We start from the raw sequence: 20,357 nt of genomic DNA, 5'->3' as shown, positions 1-20,357 counted from the left end.
AGACCAGGACACACACACACACCAGACCAGGACACACACACACCAGACCAGGACACACACACACCAGACCAGGACACACACACACCAGACCAGGACACACACACACCAGACCAGGACACACCCCCCCCACCCCACCCCGGACACACAAACCCCACCACACCAGGACACGGACACGAGAAGACAGACCTCGACCCAGTCTCTGATGCGCTGGTTGTTAGCCTTGTCCTGGATCAGTCTGTCAAGCTGTTTGCTAAGCTCCTCCCCACTCATGGGCTTCTTCTGATTGGTCCCGTCTGACTTCTCCCCCAGGGTAAACTCAATTTTCTGGAAAGAGAACACACCATAGGATGACATTAAGAACACCATCTCTATGGAACACACACTCATAGAACGAGACAGTAAACCCATCAACTTTTCTTTACCAAATCAAAAACTGGTTCCTCTCATTTATAAAGGACAGTCATATTTTCAGTCGTCCATTCTTGGCAGTCAGATTGCGTGGCCCTAACTAAACATTTCATTAGCAAATATTTACAACAGATCAGCGATTAACCCATTGTCCCCCACTGACCTGTTCAGTCACAAACTTGTTGACATCCTCGTCCTCTGGCAGGAAGTCTCTCCAGTTGAGCCCCGCCTCCGTCCACATACCGCCCACCTTCTTATGGGTCTAACACAAACAATATTTATATACACACACAGCATACAAAACATAAGGAACACCTGCTCTTTCCATGACAGACTGACCAGGTGAAAGCTATGATCCCTTACTGATTTCACTTGTTAAATCCACTTTAAAATCAGTGTAGATGAAGGAGAGGAGACAGATTAAAATAGATTTTTTAAGCTTTGAGACAATTGAGACGTGGATTGTGTATAGGCTCCATTCAGAGGGTGAATGTGCAAGACAAAAAATGTAAGTGCCTTTGAACGGGTTTGGTAGTAGACACACAGGTTTGACTATCAAGAACTGCAACGCTTCTGGATTTTTCATGCTCAACAGTTTCCCGTGTATCAAGAATGGCCCACCACCCAAAGGATATCCAGCCAACTTGACAACTGTGGGAAGCGGTTCAGCATCCCTGTGGAACGCTATCTATACCTTGTAGAGTCCATGCCCTGACGAACTGAGGCTGTTCTGGGGGAAAAGGGGGGTGTTCCTAATGTTTTGTACATTGTGCCTTCAGGAAGTATTCACATCCCTTGACTTATTCCACATTGTTGTTACAGCCTGAATTCAACACGGATTCAGATGTTTCTCACACATCTACCATAATGTCAAAGTGAAAACATGTTTTTAGAAATTCTAGCAAACAAATTGATTGAAAATGAAATCTCATTTACATAAGTATTCATACCCTTGAGTCAATACGTGTTAGTCACCTTTGGCAGAAATTACAGTTGTGAGTCTCAAAGAGCTTTGCACATCTGGATTGTACAATATTTGCCCATTATTCTTTTCAAAATTCTGCTCTGTCAACTGGTTGTGGATCATTGCTAGATTTTCAAGCAGATTTGAGTAAAAACTAACTCGGCCACTCATGAACATTCATTCACTGTCTTCTTGGTAAGCAATATTTGGCCTTGTGTTTTAGGTTATTGTCCTGCCGAAAGGTGAATTAATCTCCCAGTTTCTGGTGGAAAGCAGACAACCAGGTTCTCCTCTAGGATTTTGCCTGTGCTTAGCTCCATTCTGTTTATTTTTTATCCTGAAAAACTCTCCAGTCCTTTAGGATTACAAGCATACCCATAACACATTTTATTGAGGAGTAACTACAACGTTGTTGATCCATCCTCAGTTCTCCACTCAAGGCCATTAAACTCTGGTACTGTTTCAAAGTCACCATTGATCTCATGGTGAAATCTCGGAGCGGTTTCCTTCCCCTCCAGCAACTGAGTTAGGAAGGACGCCTGTAACTTTGTAGTGACTGTATATTGATACACTATCCACAGTGTAAAATTAATAACTGCACCATGCTCTAAGGGTTATTAGCTTCTTCTTTACCCATCTATCAATAGGTGCCCTTCTTTGCGAGGATTTTTTTACTCCTGAACTTATTTATACTTTCCATAACAAAAGGGGTTGAATACTTATTGACTCAAGACATTTCAGCTTAAAATGTTTTATTAATAAAAATATTTCAAATAAATAATTCCACTGACATTATGTAGTCAATTTTTTATTCAGGCTGTAACACCAAAATGTGGAAAAAGTCAAGGGGTGTGAACACTTTCTGAAGGCACTGTAGGCACACGCGTGTGTGGTCTACACATACAGACAACTTCAAATATGCACAGTGCACCATTCATGGACATGTTAACATACTCATTTCAAACACATACAATTCATATACACTGCTCAAAAAAATAAAGGGAACACTAAAATAACACATCCTAGATCTGAATGAATGAAATATTCTTATTAAATACTTTTTTCTTTACATAGTTGAATGTGCTGACAACAAAATCACACAAAAATGATCAATGGAAATCAAATTTATCAACCCATGGAGGTCTGGATTTGGAGTCACACTCAAAATGAAAGTGGAAAACCACACTACAGGCTTATCCAACTTTGATGTAATGTCCTTAAAACAAGTCAAAATGAGGCTCAGTAGGAGGAACCCAGGGCCAACCGCACCAGCATATGGTCTCACAAGGGGTCTGAGGATCTCATCTCGGTACCTAATGGCAGTCAGGCTACCTCTGGCGAGCACATGGAGGGCTGTGCGGCCCCCCAAAGAAATGCCACCCCACACCATGACTGACCCACCGCCAAACCGGTCATGCTGGAGGATGTTGCAGGCAGCAGAACGTTCTCCACGGCGTCTCCAGACTCTGTCACGTCTGTCACATGTGCTCAGTGTGAACCTGCTTTCATCTGTGAAGAGCACAGGGCGTCAGTGGCGAATTTGCCAATCTTGGTGTTCTCTGGCAAATGCCAAACGTCCTGCACGGTGTTGGGCTGTAAGCACAACCCCCACCTGTGGACGTCGGGCCCTCATACCACCCTCATGGAGTCTGTTTCTGACCGTTTGAGCAGACACATGCACATTTGTGGCCTGCTGGAGGTCATTTTGCAGGGCTCTGGCAGTAGTGCTCCTTGCACAAAGGCGGAGGTAGCGGTCCTGCTGCTGGGTTGTTGCCCTCCTACGGTCTCCTCCATGTCTCCTGATGTACTGGCCTGTCTCCTGGTAGCGCCTCCATGCTCTGGACACTACGCTGACAGACAACGCAAACGTTCTTGCCACAGCTCGCATTGATGTGCCATCCTGGATGAGCTGCACTACCTGAGCCACTTGTGTGGGTTGTAGACTCCGTCTCATGCTACCACTAGAGTGAAAGCACCGCCAGCATTCAAAAGTGACCAAAACATCAGCCAGGAAGCATAGGAACTGAGAAGTGGTCTGTGGTCACCACCTGCAGAACCACTCCTTTATTGGGGGTGTCTTGCTAATTGCCTATAATTTCCACCGGTTGTCTATTCCATTTGCACAACAGCATGTGAAATTTATTGTCAATCAGTGTTGCTTCCTAAGTGGACAGTTTGATTTCACAGAAGTGTGATTGACTTGGAGTTACATTGTGTTGTTTAAGTGTTCCCTTTATTTTTTTGAGCAGTGTACATATATACACCATCTATCTGGTACAGGGTTCTTCAACCCTGTTCTTGCAGAGCTACCGTCCTGTAGGTTCACTACAACCATAATCTAGCGCACCGGATTCTAATAATTAGCTGGTTGATAAGTTGAATCAGGTTAGTTACAACTGGAGTTGGATTGAAAACCTACAGGAAGGTAGCTCTCCAGGAACAGTGTTTGAGAGCACTGATCTAGTATAATACACATGGCGTTCATACAGACACTCACCATTCCTTTGCAGAGTAAGTTGAGGATGTGCACCAGCAGCACACCGGCCTTACGCAGGGGAATCAGGGGCTTGGAGATCTCTCTGTAGACACATACAGCAGCAAGGTTATTGGACATTCTCTTCAAGTGGAACTGACAGCTTTTTAACTACTTTGCAGATATGAAACAGACAATCATAAGTCAAAAATATCAAATTCCCAATGTATTCTACAAAACCAAGTTCATTAGAGGTTTTAAAAATAGGTTCTATTCGACTCAAAATGTCTAATTAATTACAAATTCACCAATAAATATCTTGGAACTGCAACAAATATTGCTATCAGGTTGTAAATCCCATCTGGCCTGGTACATTGTTGACTTCCTCTAGCCATTCAGGATGCACTGTTTCAGGTTCAATTACTCAATATTTTGGACAAAAAGGGACAAATGTAACAAAGTCTGGGAATGTCAACAATCAAACTAGCATAAGCAGGCAATGATCACAAGTCATTTATAACATGGGCAATAGGCTAGCTTATCTATTTATGTAGCTATTTATTTTGCAAACTAAAAATACAGAGCCCAACGTTAGCTAGCTAGCTGCTGGGAGGATGTTATTGGACGAGTAGGTGAGTGGCTGCCTTTTCCCCCCATATTATGTAGGTGTCATGTGGTAAGCTGGCAAGAAATGTGAATTACTTTGCTATCTAGCTATACTGAACATGAATATTTGTACAAACTACGGCAATTACATTTGGATTTGGGGATTTTATTTTTTACTTTGGCAATTTTAAATGAAATCTCATATGTCAAAATAAAACTTAAATAGCGTCCACCCTATATCACCGCACAATCTACAGTAATTACATCTGTATTTAACTTTGGCCTTTTTCTATGAATTGTCTTTCATATGTAAAACAATATATATTGCCTGAGATTGTATTGATGAGGTCCCTGAACCAATAACAGTTGGTTTAATTCATACAAGTGATATGTGGTGGAAGCTATTGAAGTTTTTAACAAGTATTTTTTATACATTAAAGAAAATACATTCTTTGAAAACAGTCAAAGTAAAAAAAATACAATAGCAATTGCCGTAGATTGGACAGGCGAGGTCCCTGAACTACTCATGGAAGCAATTGAAGTTATCTGTAAAGTGTCAAAAAATTAATTGCTGTGGATTCTAGAGCAGAGGTCTCTGAACAAAGTCATATTTATTTGAGAGCTATATGTCATGTAGGCGTTGCAGTTTTAAGACGGTCCCTTAGCCCTCTGAGCGGAGAGCAACATTTTAGCTACACTTCACCTCCAAAAAGAAAATATGACATCGAATTGCAAAGGGGTGTATTGCAAAGGGGTTTGCTACCGTCAGTCAATTCAGAATGTCATTCATATGATTCTTGTACTTTACGTTAAAGAGGTATTAACGAGCAATGTCCGAATCTTTAATTTACAGCTAACTACACCACACTTTGACAGGCCAGATGCAGAAAGGCGAGCAGGCTACGATTCCCCATCGTTCATCAGTCCAACTACAACCCTGAAAACATTTGAGGCTTTATCTACTGTTCCCTCGGTAGATTTTAGCTCATCTCGCTCTGGCTAAGAGTTTTCATGGTTGCACCTTTTCATGGTTGTTTGATCAATATGACTGTTAAGTTCCCAAATGTAAGAGGACTCCCTAGTGGTATTGACATATTTGCAGAAATCCATTCAGGTTTATTTTGTGGCTTTTGGGGAATGTGTTCTATTGATCTAAAGTCACGCTGTTGCTACTGCCTGTAAACACACAGTCCAGTTCAAAGTGAACGATGGCATGCCCGTGTAAGTAGCTTCCTTTGTTGCAAGAATCTTTTACCAATAGAAGTCGCTAGAGGCGTCTGAAAACTTGCTAAATATTGTAGGCAACACTGGCCGTGTGTCAAATGCCGTGCGCTTCATGTTCCTTGGAAAATATGCAGTATTTTGTTTTTTTACGTGTTATTTCTTACATCGGTACCCCGGGTAATCTTAGGTTTCATTACATACAGTCGGGAGGAACTACTGAATATACGATTAACGTCAACTCATCATCGTTCCTACCAGGAATATGACTTTCCCGAAACGGATCCAGTGTTTTGCCTTCCACACAATACAATGGATCTGATCCCAGCCGGCGACCCTGTGCGACGCCGAAAAAGGGGAAAACGTGGCGGTCTCGTGGTCAGGCTTCGGAGACGGGCACATCGCGCTCCACTCCCTAGCATACTACACGCCAATGTCCAGTCTCTTGACAATAAGGTTGATGAAATCCGAGCACGGGTAGCATTCCAGAGAGACATCAGGGATTGCAACGTGCTCTGCTTCACGGAAACATGGCTAACTCAAGGGACGCTAACAGAGTCGGTGCAGCCAGCTGGTTTCTTCATGCATCGCGCCGACAGAAACAAACATCTTTCCGGTAAGAAGAGGGGCGGGGGGGTATGCCTTATGATTAACGAGAAGTGGTGTGATCATCATAACAACACACAAGAACTCAAGTCGTTCTGTTCACCTGATCTAGAACTCCTCACAATCAAATGTCGACCGCATTATCTACCAAGGGAATTCTCGTCAATCATAATCACAGCCGTATACATTCCCCCCCAAGCAGACACATCGATGGCCCTGAACGAACTTTATCTGACTCTTTGTAAACTGGAAACCACACACCCTGAGGCTGCATTCATCGTAGCTGGGGATTTTAACAAGGCTAATCTAAAAACAAAACTCCCTAAATTCTATCAGCATATCGATTGTGCTACCAGGGCTGGAAAAACACTAGACCATTGTTATACTAATTTCCGCTACGCTTATAAGGCCCTCCCCCGCCCCCCTTTCGGAAAAGCTGACCACGACCCCATTTTGTTGATTCCAGCCTACAAACAAAAACTCAAACAACAAGCTCCCGCGCTCAGGTCTGTTCAACGCTGGTCCGACCAATCTGAATCCACGCTTCAAGACTGCTTCGATCACGCGGATTGGAATATGTTCCGCATCGCGTCCAACAACAATATTGACGAATATGCTGATTCGGTGAGCGAGTTCATTAGGAAGTGCATTGACGATGTCGTACCCACAGCAACGATAAAAACATTCCCAAACCAGAAACCGTGGATTGACGGCAGCATTCGCGTGAAACTGAAAGCGCGAACCACTGCTTTTAACCAGGGCAAGGTGACCGGAAGCATGACCGAATACAAACAGTGTAGCTATTCTCTCCGCAAGGCAATCAAACAGGCTAAGTCTCAGTACAGAGACAAAATCGAGTCGAAATTCAACAGCTCAGACACAAGAGGTATGTGGCAGGGTCTACAGTCAATCACGGATTACAAAAAGAAAACCAGCCCCGTCGAGGACCAGGATGTCTTGCTCCCAGACAGGCTAAACAACTTTTTTGCCCGCTTTGAGGACAATACAGTGCCACTGACACGGCCCCCTACCAAAACCTGCGGGCTCTCCTTCACTGCAGCCGAGGTGAGTAAAACATTTAAACGTGTTAACCCTCGCAGGGCTGCAGGCCCAGACGGCATTCCCAGCCGCGTCCTCAGAGCATGCGCAGACCAGCTGGCTGGTGTGTTTACGGACATATTCAATCAATCCTTATCCCAGTCTGCTGTTCCCACATGCTTCAAGAGGGCCACCATTGTTCCTGTTCCCAAGAAAGCTAAGGTAACTGAGCTAAACGACTACCGCCCCGTAGCACTCACTTCCGTCATCATGAAGTGCTTTGAGAGACTAGTCAAGGACCATATCACCTCCACCCTACCGGACACCCTAGACCCACTCCAATTTGCTTACCGACCCAATAGGTCCACAGACGACGCAATCGCAACCACACTGCCCTAACCCATCTGGACAAGAGGAATACCCATGTGAGAATGCTGTTCATCGATTACAGCTCAGCATTTAACACCATAGTACCCTCCAAACTCGTCATCAAGCTCGAGACCCTGGGTCTCGACCCCGCCCTGTGCAACTGGGTCCTGGACTTCCTGACGGGCCGCCCCCAGGTGGTGAGGGTAGGTAACAACATCTCCACCCCGCTGATCCTCAACACTGGGGCCCCACAAGGGTGCGTTCTGAGCCCTCTCCTGTACTCCCTGTTCACCCACGACTGCGTGGCCACGCACGCCTCCAACTCAATCATCAAGTTTGCGGATGACACTACAGTGGTAGGCTTGATCACCAACAACGACGAGACGGCCTACAGGGAGGAGGTGAGGGCCCTCGGAGTGTGGTGTCAGGAAAATAACCTCATACTCAACGTCAACAAAACAAAGGAGATGATTGTGGACTTCAGGAAACAGCAGAGGGAGCACCCCCCTATCCACATCGACGGGTCAGTAGTGGAGAAGGTGGAAAGTTTTAAGTTCCTCGGTGTACACATCACGGACAAACTGAATTGGTCCACCCACACAGACAGCGTTGTGAAGAAGGCGCAGCAGCGCCTCTTCAACCTCAGGAGGCTGAAGAAATTCGGCTTGTCACCAAAAGCACTCACAAACTTCTACAGATGCACAATCGAGAGCATCCTGTCGGGCTGTATCACCGCCTGGTACGGCAACTGCTCCGCCCACAACCGTAAGGCTCTCCAGAGGGTAGTGAGGTCTGCAGAACGCATCACCAGGGGCAAACTACCTGCCCTCCAGGACACCTACACCACCCGATGTCACAGGAAGGCCATAAAGATCATCAAGGACAACAACCACCCAAGCCACTGCCTGTTCACCCCGCTATCATCCAGAAGGCGAGGTCAGTACAGGTGCATCAAAGCAGGGACCGAGAGACTGAAAAACAGCTTCTATCTCAAGGCCATCAGACTGTTAAACAGCCACCACTAACATTTAGCGGCCGCTGCCAACATACTGACTCAACTCCAGCCACTTTAAAAATGGGAATTGATGGAAATTATGTAAAAATGTACCACTAGCCACTTTAAGCAATGCCACTTAATACTATGTTTACATACCCTACATTACCCATCTCATATGTATATATACTGTACTCTATATCATCTACTGCATCTTGCCATCTTTATGCAATACATGTACCACTAGCCACTTTAAACTATGCCACTTTATGTTTACATACCCTACAGTACTCATCTCATACGTATATACCGTACTCTATACCATCTACTGCATCTGCCATGCCGTTCTGTACCACCACTCATTCATATATCTTTATGTAAATATTCTTTATCCCTTTACACTTGTGTGTGTGTGTAAGGTAGTAGTGTGGAATTGTTAGGTTAGATTACTGTTGGTTATTACTGCATTGTCGGAACTAGAAGCACAAGCATTTCGCTACACTCGCATTAACATCTGCTAACCATGTGTATGTGACTAATAAAATTTGATTTGATTTGATTTGAAATGCCTTATTAGCATATAAGCCTACTGTAGCTCTGACTGGTCTGCGTTGACTCCGGTCCTGGACAAGACAGATGTTTTCATTAGGTTTTATTTACCGCAGTGTCTATTAACTGTCCAAACACAGGTCAGCTATCCCATTCTATATTGCTATAGAATTTTCACAAATTCCTAACTATACGTCATTCCCAAACATTCTATGAATTTATGAAAACTTTAAAATGACCATCTCATCAGATAACTATTCATCAATAAGTGAAGCATCAGTCAAAGCCTTCTGGCATCAACACTTATATGACAGTGACCTCCAGAGTTTGGGCATAAGCAGGCTAAAAAGTCTGGGCCTCACCTGAAAAGCTGTCCCATGGGGATGCCTCCCTCGTGGAGCATGGGGTTGATGAGCTCAGACAGGTATTGCCAGATGTGGGGGATGTCTATGGCCATGTCCTCAGCCACCTCCAGGATCTCTTGGAGCCTATGATGAAAACATACAACCAGGTTAAAACCTTACTCATAGCATACACACATACACTAACCCTTAGAGATTATTTTCTCTAACAAGCACACAATACTTTTGTGGCACTGCTCTGTCGACACCCAATAGATATGGGAGTTTATCAAAATTGGGTTTGTTTTCAAAATACTTTGTGGGTCTGTGTAATCTGAGGGAAATATGTCTCTCTAATATAGTCATACATTTGGCAGGACGTTAGGAAGTGCAGCTCAGTTTCCACCTCATTTTGTGGATAGTGGGCACATAGCCTGTCTTCTCTTGAGAGCCAGGTCTGCCTACAGTGGCCTTTCTCAATAGCAAGGAAATGCTCACTGAGTCTGTACATAGTCAAAGATTTCCATACATTTAGGGTAAGTCACAGTGGTCAGGTATTCTGACACTGTGTACTCTGTTTAGGGCTAAATAGCATTCTAGTTTGCTCTGTTTTTTTGTTAATTCTTTCCAATGTGTCAAGTAATTATCTTTTTGTTTTCTCAAGATTTGGTTGGGTCTAATTGTGCTGCTGTCCTGGGGCTCTGTGGGGTCTGTTTGTGAACAGAGCCCCAGGACCAGCTTGCTTAGGGGACTCTTCTCCAGGATAATCTCTCTGTAGGTGAGGGCTTTGTTATGGAAGGTTTGGGAATCACTTCCTTTTAGGTGGTTGTAAAATTGAACGTCTCTTTTCTGGATATTGATAATTAGCAGGTATGGGCCTAATTGTGACTCGTTTCAGGAAACTAGGCGTATGACTAGGCGTATGTCGGGCGTCACTACTTCACAGGAGAGGCATTTAAACGTAAACTTAATTTTTTTAAATCAAAATGTGTATATCGGCAGAAATGACTTCTGGAACATGTGAACTTTCATGTGCCTTAATAACAAACTTGTAAGCCATCTGTAAATATGAATAAAATTGTTAAATTACGAGCCTAGTTGGTTTAGCCATGGAATAAATACCACAACCTTCCCGCCAGACCTGATTGGCTGAGATAATGAGTGGGCTGGACATGCCAAGAGACGAGTTGGGATTGGTCTGCCATGTAGCACGTCTATAATATGAGCTGGTCAGTATGTGTAGGTAATCCTTTCTAACGCAGCTTTTTGGAAATATATCACGTAGTAGAACTGCGTAAGTGTTGCTCTCCACTTTCTGGAGGACCGAGTTTTGAAATCAGTGGAATTAGAGTATGATAGCTAAGAAGGAGAAAATTCTGGCGTTTGATTGGAAATATGCAGACGGAGTCGAACACACAGAAGGCTGCGTTGTATAAAACTCCTGTCTCCGGATTACATCTTCAAACTAAGGGCAACCATGGCATCTGTGACAGAGGGAGAAGCATCCATCCATGTATACGGGTAAGAGATTCTAGCTGGCTACATTTTCAGATATTACACGTTTCTAATTTTGTCAGAAAGTGTTTTTCTTTTTAAGTTAGCTAGCTAACAGTACATTAACGTTACATGTATGATCTGTGTAGTAATATTATTCGTATCTCAGAGTCATTTGCATTGCTAGTTATAGCCTAATGTTAGCTAGCTAACATTGAACCTGGTTGGTTAGCTAACTGCAGATTCATGCAGGGTAGTAACATTATAAATTGGGATTATGGTTCATTGTTGAGCTAGCTAAACAATGTTTATGATGTCACTGTGACAACTGTCGATAGCTGGTAAATTCTGTCATGAGTCTCCTGTGAGGATCCAAAGGATTAGTTTACAGTGGATCAAATATACAGCGCTCTCTCTCCCCCCGCAGAGGGAGAGAGGGACGGAGTTGGGCCGGTTTTATGACTTAACGCTCGTTGTAAACTTTCTCTCGTGCCCTGCAGTATTGAGCAAAGGGATGTGATGTGCGTAGAGACTGTGCTGCCAAAACTTCAACATCAAAAGATTGGACTTTGGAACAATTGTTTTGAAATCCAAAGGTTTGGAATGGTTGGGGATCCAAACAATAATCATGTCATATCATTTAGTATTTTGTGACATCATTACGAATGGTATAACAAGAGACCTTTAACTCTGAAAGTGTACACGGCCGAGTTAGCAGGTTTGCATCTAAACGTTGTATAAAATAAATGATTAAGTATAAGAACACTTTTGTGAAGATAATGTGATTTTAGCCTTCTAAATGAGATAATTGTTGTCATATAAAGTTTTACCCAGTCAGTAACCACGCCCACGTGAGCACAGTGCCGGCGTGATGGAACGCCCCCTTTAAACCAGAATGCTTAAAAAGGACTTGTAACAAAATGTACATTAGTCCAGTCTACGTGCAGCTCGAGCTGAATACGTTACAAATGGTTTAATCTCTACAGACCAGAGCGTGTAGCGTTGACTACACAGCTGGAAATTGTTACAACTACAAGACCAGAAAATGGTAAGACCCTCTGTAACTCTCGACGCGTGAAGAAGGTGAAGACTATACCAAACATTCTCACTCTGCAGCTGGGTATGAAAGTCTAGAACTCTGACCAAAGACACGAGGAAGAACTCAAACAACCATTGGAACGTCTAAAGTACCCATTCTAGGGACACTAAGACAAAAGAAGCCTACTACAACTAAGGACATTGTGACCTCTGGTGGACAACCAGAGACTTACATCGAACCACTTCCCATAGACAGATCAAGTTCAGAGACAACAAAGAAATCCACTCGTAAATATATACATTGCAATTATTTTCGAATGAGCAGTCGTAAATGTGCAAAGTATTCATATTCTCATGAGCCTAGCTTCCACATGTATGTACGATAAGTACCCTCTCTGTCTCTCCCGCTCTCTTTCCCAACCCCCTTTCCATTGTGTAACAAGCCGTCATATTGTGTTAGTCCACTAGGGACTTTTCATTGCATTATGTTAGTAATCAATATAACCTATACCGTGTGTGTGTGTTTATGTAATCTTGTGTGATTATTTATTTATTTAGTAAATAAATAATTAAGCCAATTTGTGTACCGCTGATTCATCACTTAGGGTTCGTGAAGATATCCAAGAATTTTCCGACGTTCAGAATGATACTGATGAGTGGCTTATCTATAGATATGAATATACCTTATAAGAGTTTAATTTCGGGAGATAGTAACTCGTTAAATACGTTTGGGTGGTGCCCCAAGTAACTAATGAATTAATTGTTAAATGATTACTTTAATCACATAATAATTAAACATAGTTAATTGATTTAATAAAATAACAGTCATCACATTAATGATAGTCAAGTCACGACAATTGGCTCTGGCTGTCTACTCCGATTTCAAAGCACTCTCGTCTAACAGTGCAAGAAAGCAGAATAACTGACTAACTTACAAACGCGCAACACCCGTGCTCTCCCCCCTCGCCACCCCTTTCTCCCTCCCTCCCTCCCACCCAGCCCTCTCTCTCTACACATACTCTCCCTTACCCTTTGTAGTACTCTGTTGTGGGCAGGGTGCCAGCCTTGATGAGCTGGTGCAGCAGCAGGCCCATGCGTTCTCTGGCGATGGCGCTGCGCTCCAGAGTGTTCTCCAGACCGTTCCGCACAAACACAAAGAGCAGCGGGGCGCTGTTCAGCTCCACTACACACTGCAGTGCCTCCTACAGGGCCGGAGAGGGAAGGACAGGGGTTTAGTATACGGCAGTTAGCTTTACTATGGCCTCCAAATGTGTGTGTTGCTTTGTCATTGACATGAAACTGATGGTGCGTGAGTGAGCATGTCATTGATATGTGTGTGTGTGTGTGTGTGTGTGTGTGTGTGTGTGTGTGTGTATATACCTTCATGTCGTTAAGGTGGAGGTACTCCTCGATGATGGCGTTGGACTTCTTCTCCAGCTCCTCCTCGGTCATGGCCGGTTTGGTCGGAGCATTGGGGGGAGGGGTGGGGGCTGTCTCGCGCTTCACTGCACAGATACAACACACACCATAGTTATATTAACACACACTAGTATATTACTAACACAGACAATTATACATAACCACACAGTTATACACTAACACACATCATACACTAAGAGTGTATAAATGTATCCAATGTGAGCGCATGCGTGGATGTGTACGCGAAGGCCGTGTGTCAAGTAGCATGTGTATGTGTTGTAGCATGTGTATGCAGTCTGTCTATGTCTGAACGCAGTCTGTGTGTATAATCTCCTACCAACAACCTCCTTGCTGAGAGCCCTGTCCCGGCTACCGCTGCCTCCCCGGCTACGGCTGCCTCCCCGGTCTCTGTCGTCAGTCATACTGGCTACGCGACGGACGGGGGGTTCCGTAGGGGTGCAACTATCGCCCCTACGCTCCTCTGTCTCACGGCTGAAGCTGCGCTTAGTGATAGGGGGGCGGGCGTCGCGACTGCCTGCACGCTCCTCACGACTGCTGTCGTGCCGCTCGAAGCGGTCAAACCTGTCCCGGTCACGACTGGAGCTGGACCTACAGGGGGGGAGAGAGAGCAAGCGTTACGAGAGAGAGGGGGGGAGAGAGCGAGCGTTACGAGAGAGAGGGGGAGAGAGGGCGAGTGTTACGAGAGCGAGCATTACGAGAGAGAGGGGGGAGAGAGCAAGCGTTACGAGAGCTAGCGTTACGAGAGAGTGTGGGGGAGACAGGACGAGCATTACGAGAGAGAGGGGGGGAGAGAGTGAGCGTTACGAGAGAGAGGGGGGGGAGGGCGAGCGTTACGAGAGCGAGCTTTACGAGAGCGAGCATTACGAGAGAGGGGGGGAGAGAGCAAGCGTTACGAGAGCTAGCGTTACGAGAGAGGGGGGAGCGTTACAAGAGAGGGGGGAACGTTGAGAGAGAGGGGGGAGCGCGTAACGACAGAGAGGGGGGAGCGCGTAACGACAGAGAGGGGGGAGCGCGTAACGACAGAGAGGGGGGAGCGCGTAACGACAGAGAGGGGGGAGCGCGTAACGACAGAGAGGGGGGAGCGCGTAACGACAGAGAGGGGGGAGCGCGTAACGACAGAGGGGGGAGCGCGTAACGACAGAGAGGGGGAGCGCGTAACGACAGAGAGGGGGAGCGCGTAACGACAGAGAGGGGGAGCGCTTAACGACAGAGAGGGGGAGCGCGTAACGACAGAGGGGGGAGCGCGTAACGACAGAGGGGGGGAGCGCGCGTAACGACAGAGGGGTGGAGCGCGCGTAACGACAGAGGGGGGGAGAGCGCGCGTAACGACAGAGGGGGGGAGCGCGCGTAACGACAGAGGGGGGGAGCGCGCGTAACGACAGAGGGGGGGAGCGCGCGTAACGACAGAGGGGGGGAGCGCGCGTAACGACAGAGGGGGGAGAGCGCGCGTAACGACAGAGGGGGGGAGCGCGTAACGACAGAGGGGGGAGAGCGCGTAACGACAGAGGGGGGAGAGCGCGTAACGACAGAGGGGGGGAGAGCGCGCGTAACGACAGAGGGGGGGAGAGCGCGCGTAACGACAGAGGGGGGGAGAGCGCGCGTAACGACAGAGGGGGGGGAGAGCGCGCGTAACGACAGAGGGGGGAGAGCGCGCGTAACGACAGAGGGGGGGAGAGCGCGCGTAACGACAGAGGGGGGGAGAGCGCGCGTAACGACAGAGGGGGGGGAGAGCGCGCGTAACGACAGAGGGGGGAGAGCGCGCGTAACGACAGAGGGGGGAGAGCGCGCGTAACGACAGAGGGGGGAGAGCGCGCGTAACGACAGAGGGGGGAGAGCGCGCGTAACGACAGAGGGGGGAGAGCGCGCGTAACGACAGAGGGGGGGAGAAGGCGCGTAACGACAGAGGGGGGGAGAGCGCGCGTAACGACAGAGGGGGGGAGAGCGCGCGTAACGACAGAGGGGAGGAGAGCGCGCGTAACGACAGAGGGGAGGAGAGCGCGCGTAACGACAGAGGGGAGGAGAGCGCGCGTAACGACAGAGGGGAGGAGAGCGCGCGTAACGACAGAGGGGAGGAGAGCGCGCGTAACGACAGAGGGGAGGAGAGCGCGCGTAACGACAGAGGGGAGGAGAGCGCGCGTAACGACAGAGGGGAGGAGAGCGCGCGTAACGACAGAGGGGGGAGAGCGCGCGTAACGACAGAGGGGGGAGAGCGCGCGTAACGACAGAGGGGGGAGAGCGCGCGTAACGACAGAGGGGTGGAGCGCGCGTAACGACAGAGGGGGGGAGAGCGCGCGTAACGACAGAGGGGGGGAGAGCGCGCGTAACGACAGAGGGGGGGAGAGCGCGCGTAACGACAGAGGGGGGAGAGCGCGCGTAACGACAGAGGGGGGAGAGCGCGCGTAACGACAGAGGGGGGGAGAGCGCGCGTAACAACAGAGGGGGGGAGAGCGCGCGTAACGACAGAGGGGGGGAGAAGGCGCGTAACGACAGAGGGGGGGAGAGCGCGCGTAACGACAGAGGGGGGGAGAGCGCGCGTAACGACAGAGGGGGGGAGAGCGCGCGTAACGACAGAGGGGGGGAGAGCGCGCGTAACGACAGAGGGGGGGGAGAGCGCGCGTAACGACAGAGGGGGGGAGAGCGCGCGTAACGACAGAGAGCGAGGGGGGGAGAGCGCGTAACGACAGAGAGCGAGGGGGGAGAGAGCGCGTAACGAAAGAGAGCGAGGGGGCGGGAGCGCGTAACGAAAGAGAGCGAGGGGGGCGGGAGCGCGTAACGAAAGAGAGCGAGGGGGGGAGGAGCGCGTAACGACAGAGAGCGAGGGGGTGAGCGAGCGTTACGAGAGAGAGAGGGCGTTACGAGAGGGAGCGGGCGTTACGAGAGGGAGCGGGCGTTACGAGAGGGAGCGGGCGTTACGAGAGGGAGCCTGCGTTACGAGAGGGAGGGAGGGGGAGCGAGCGAGCGTTACGAGAGAGAGGGGGAGCGAGCATTACGAGAGAGAGGGAGGGGGAGCGAGCGTTACGAGAGAGAGAGAGGGGGAGCGAGCGTTACGAGAGAGAGAGAGGGGGAGCGAGCGTTACGAGAGAGAGAGAGAGAGAGGGGGAGCGAGCGTTACGAGAGAGAGAGAGAGAGAGGGGGAGCGAGCGTTACGAGAGAGAGAGAGAGAGAGAGAGAGAGAGAGAGAGAGAGAGGGGGAGCGAGCGTTACGAGAGAGAGGGGGGGGAGCGAGCGTTACGAGAGAGAGAGAGAGGGGGAGCGAGCGTTACGAGAGAGAGAGGGGGAGCGAGCGTTACGAGAGAGAGAGAGGGGGGGAGCGAGCGTTACGAGAGAGAGAGGGGGAGCGAGCGTTACGAGAGAGAGAGGGGGAGCGAGCGTTACGAGAGAGAGAGGGGGAGCGAGCGTTACGAGAGAGAGAGGGGGAGCGAGCGTTACGAGAGAGAGAGAGAGAGAGAGAGGGGGGGCGAGCGTTACGAGAGAGAGAGGGGGAGCGAGCGTTACGAGAGAGAGAGGGGGAGCGAGCGTTACGAGAGAGAGAGGGGGAGCGAGCGTTACGAGAGAGAGAGGGGGAGCGAGCGTTACGAGAGAGAGAGGGGGAGCGAGCGTTACGAGAGAGAGAGGGGGAGCGAGCGTTACGAGAGAGAGAGAGGGGGAGCGAGCGTTACGAGAGAGAGAGGGGGAGCGAGCGTTACGAGAGAGAGAGGGGGAGCGAGCGTTACGAGAGAGAGAGGGGGAGACAGCGTTACGAGAGAGAGAGGGAGAGACAGCGTTACGAGAGAGAGAGGGGGAGACAGCGTTACGAGAGAGAGAGGGGGAGACAGCGTTACGAGAGAGAGAGGGGGAGACAGCGTTACGAGAGAGAGAGGGGGAGACAGTGTTACGAGAGAGAGAGGGGGAGACAGCGTTACGAGAGAGAGAGGGGGAGACAGCGTTACGAGAGAGAGAGGGGGAGACAGCGTTACGAGAGAGAGAGAGCATTGAGGGAATAGGCGAGAGGAGAGATATGAAAGAGGAAAGGAACGAGGGAGAGAAATAGAAGAGATGGGAAAGTGGGGGGGAGAGAGAAAGAGAGAAGAGGTAGAGATTAAGATCAGGAAGGAGAGAAAAAAGAAAGGCAAATAGAAAGAGCAGTAGTGACCTCTGAGGTACCCTGCGGTCAGCGTCTGAGGAGGATGCTGGTGGAGCAGACTGCTGCAGGGCAGAGAAACGGTTGCCGGTGGCCGGACGGCCAGTCTCCGCTGCTAGAGAACAGACCAAGAGAGAGAGAGAGCACGAGAGAGAGCACGAGAGAGAGAGAGCACGAGAGAGAGAGAGAGAGAGAGAGAGAGAGAGAGAGAGAGAGCGTGTTAAGTGTGTATAGACGTGCGTGCGTGTCAAGTGTGTATAGACGTGCGTGCGTGTCAAGTGTGTATAGACGTGCGTGCGTGTCAAGTGTGTACAGACGTGCGTGCGTGTCAAGTGTGTACAGACGTGCGTGCGTGTCAAGTGTGTATAGACGTGCGTGCGTGTCAAGTGTGTATAGACGTGCGTGCGTGTCAAGTGTGTATAGACGTGCGTGCGTGTCAAGTGTGTATAGACGTGCGTGCGTGTCAAGTGTGTATAGGCGTGCGTGCGTGTCAAGTGTGTATAGGCGTGCGTGCCTGTCAAGTGTGTATAGGCGTGCGTGCGTGTCAAGTGTGTATAGGCGTGCGTGCGTGTCAAGTGTGTATAGACGTGCGTGCGTGTCAAGTGTGTATAGACGTGCGTGCGTGTCAAGTGTGTATAGACGTGCGTGCGTGTCAAGTGTGTATAGACGTGCGTGCGTGTCAAGTGTGTATAGACGTGCGTGCGTGTCAAGTGTGTATAGACGTGCGTGTCAAGTGTGTATAGACGTGCGTGCGTGTCAAGTGTGTATAGACGTGCGTGCGTGTCAAGTGTGTATAGACGTGCGTGCGTGTCAAGTGTGTATAGACGTGCGTGCGTGTCAAGTGTGTATAGACGTGCGTGCGTGTCAAGTGTGTATAGACGTGCGTGCGTGTCAAGTGTGTATAGACGTGCGTGCGTGTCAAGTGTGTATAGACGTGCGTGCGTGTCAAGTGTGTATAGACGTGCGTGCGTGTCAAGTGTGTATAGACGTGCGTGCGTGTCAAGTGTGTATAGACGTGCGTGCGTGTCAAGTGTGTATAGACGTGCGTGCGTGTCAAGTGTGTATAGACGTGCGTGCGTGTCAAGTGTGTATAGACGTGCGTGCGTGTCAAGTGTGTATAGACGTGCGTGCGTTTCAAGTGTGTATAGACGTGTGTGCGTGTCAAGTGTGTATAGATGTGCGTGCGTGTCAAGTGTGTATAGAGTGTGTATACAGTGTGTATACAGTGAGCCACATTTGTTGGGGTTTTATGTGAGGGATGTCTTTGTATGAAGTAGGTCTAAGAGACTCCATGTTTACTCTTGCCCGTGTGTTAGGCGTGAGTGTTTGAACGTGGGTGTGTGTCCCTACCTGGTTCAGCTCCGGCGGCAGGCTTGGCTCCTGTGGTGCCTCCACTGCTGCCCTTGCCCCAGCTGCCCCACATGCCTTTACCCCCGAGCTGGGGAGCAAGGAGCTGGTTGCTGAAGTCCAGAGCACCAGGCTAGTGGGGGAGAGGTCAAAAGGTTGAGAGCAGAGGTGATATACCAAAATGATATCCATCTCAGTTAGTCTTGACTTGGTAAAACTGATCTGGTGAAACATGTCTAATAAAGTAAAGGAAGTCCAACCAGCATGACATCCAGGCAAAGCACAGCCCTGACAACAACTATTCACCTTGTCATGCTCTATATAGCAAATACAAAAAGCATCCTTGTGAGCCACAAAAAGGCAATATGTACGATTTTGTTTACATTCCCACCCAGAATGAGGAACCCCATGTGTTCATAATGTGGTAAAAACACAGGTTCCTTTAGTAGTTGTAAACATTAAGAAACTCTCCCCTCACCTTGGTGATCTTACTGAGCCGGCTGGTATCGATGGGTCTGTTCTTGGTGGAGATGGGCACTGTGTTCCAGCCCTCGTCTTGGGGCTGGCTGCCCCTTCCCACCTGCTGGCCCCCGCGGCCCCCCTGATCCCTTCCTCCTCTGTCTCCCCCCCTCCCGTCTCTTCCCCCTCCACCTCCACGTCCTCCTCCATCGTTCCTTGACATGAGCTGCTGCTGAACCTTGATCTGCTGCATTTGTTCCTCCTGCTCAGCCTCCTTGTGGATCTGGTCAATGGTCTTAGGGCCCTGCTCCCCCCGCCGGGGGACCCAGCCACTCTGCAGGGAGGGACAGTGAGTGAGATGACTCTTTAAGATAAGCAAGGCTGCTTCAGGGCCATATGGATAATTACTATGGTAATTACTGTGATGCGATGATGGTAATGATACTATTGCACAGAGGACAAATAAACGGAAGAAGGAAAAACGAAAGAAAGCTAGAGAGAGATACTTGAATCAGTTATAGAACCCATTGCACTTCATGGTTGTGGGGGCTGGGGTCCATTCACCAACCAAGAATTCACAAAATGGGACAAACACCAAATTGAGACTGCATGCAGAATTCTGCAAAAATATCCCCAGTGTACAACATAAAACACCAAATAATGCATTCAGAGCAGAATTAGGCCGATACTCGCTAATGATCAAAACCCAGAAAAGAGCTGTTCAATTCTACAACCACCTAAAAGGAAGCGATTCCCAAACGTCCCTTTTTCAAGACGAGTCTTTCAAAGATATTTGGATTTTTACGAATTAACTCCAAATAAATCCAATAACTTCACATGTTCATTGTAAAGGGTTTACACATGGTTTCCCATGCTTCCCACCTGTGGAA

The 20,357-nt window shown here is 48.5% G+C and overlaps 1 protein-coding gene across 15 annotated transcripts in view; it reads right to left on the bottom strand.

The window, feature by feature from the left end:
* Positions 1–20,357, bottom strand: part of LOC139560337 (eukaryotic translation initiation factor 4 gamma 1-like) — a 67,222-nt gene that overhangs the window by 8,122 nt on the left and 38,743 nt on the right. For 11 of the 15 annotated variants that reach the window (XM_071377008.1, XM_071377011.1, XM_071377001.1 and 8 more), the window contains 10 exons: positions 19,487–19,801; positions 19,012–19,141; positions 17,674–17,776; positions 13,858–14,129; positions 13,482–13,606; positions 13,131–13,303; positions 9,591–9,716; positions 3,870–3,951; positions 572–670; positions 187–324 (listed from right to left, as the gene is read on the bottom strand). In XM_071377008.1, the coding sequence (XP_071233109.1) occupies positions 187–324; positions 572–670; positions 3,870–3,951; positions 9,591–9,716; positions 13,131–13,303; positions 13,482–13,606; positions 13,858–14,129; positions 17,674–17,776; positions 19,012–19,141; positions 19,487–19,801 (1,563 nt within the window). The remainder of the gene's footprint in view (positions 1–186; positions 325–571; positions 671–3,869; positions 3,952–9,590; positions 9,717–13,130; positions 13,304–13,481; positions 13,607–13,857; positions 14,130–17,673; positions 17,777–19,011; positions 19,142–19,486; positions 19,802–20,357) is intronic. The other 4 variants (XM_071377002.1, XM_071377015.1, XM_071377014.1 and 1 more) reach the window with 1 other exon arrangement.

Source organism: Salvelinus alpinus, chromosome 30 (assembly GCF_045679555.1).
Source record: "Salvelinus alpinus chromosome 30, SLU_Salpinus.1, whole genome shotgun sequence".
Classification (NCBI taxonomy): domain Eukaryota; kingdom Metazoa; phylum Chordata; class Actinopteri; order Salmoniformes; family Salmonidae; genus Salvelinus; species Salvelinus alpinus.
Note: the sequence above shows the minus strand (reverse complement) of the source record. Positions and strands in the feature narration are given on the sequence as shown.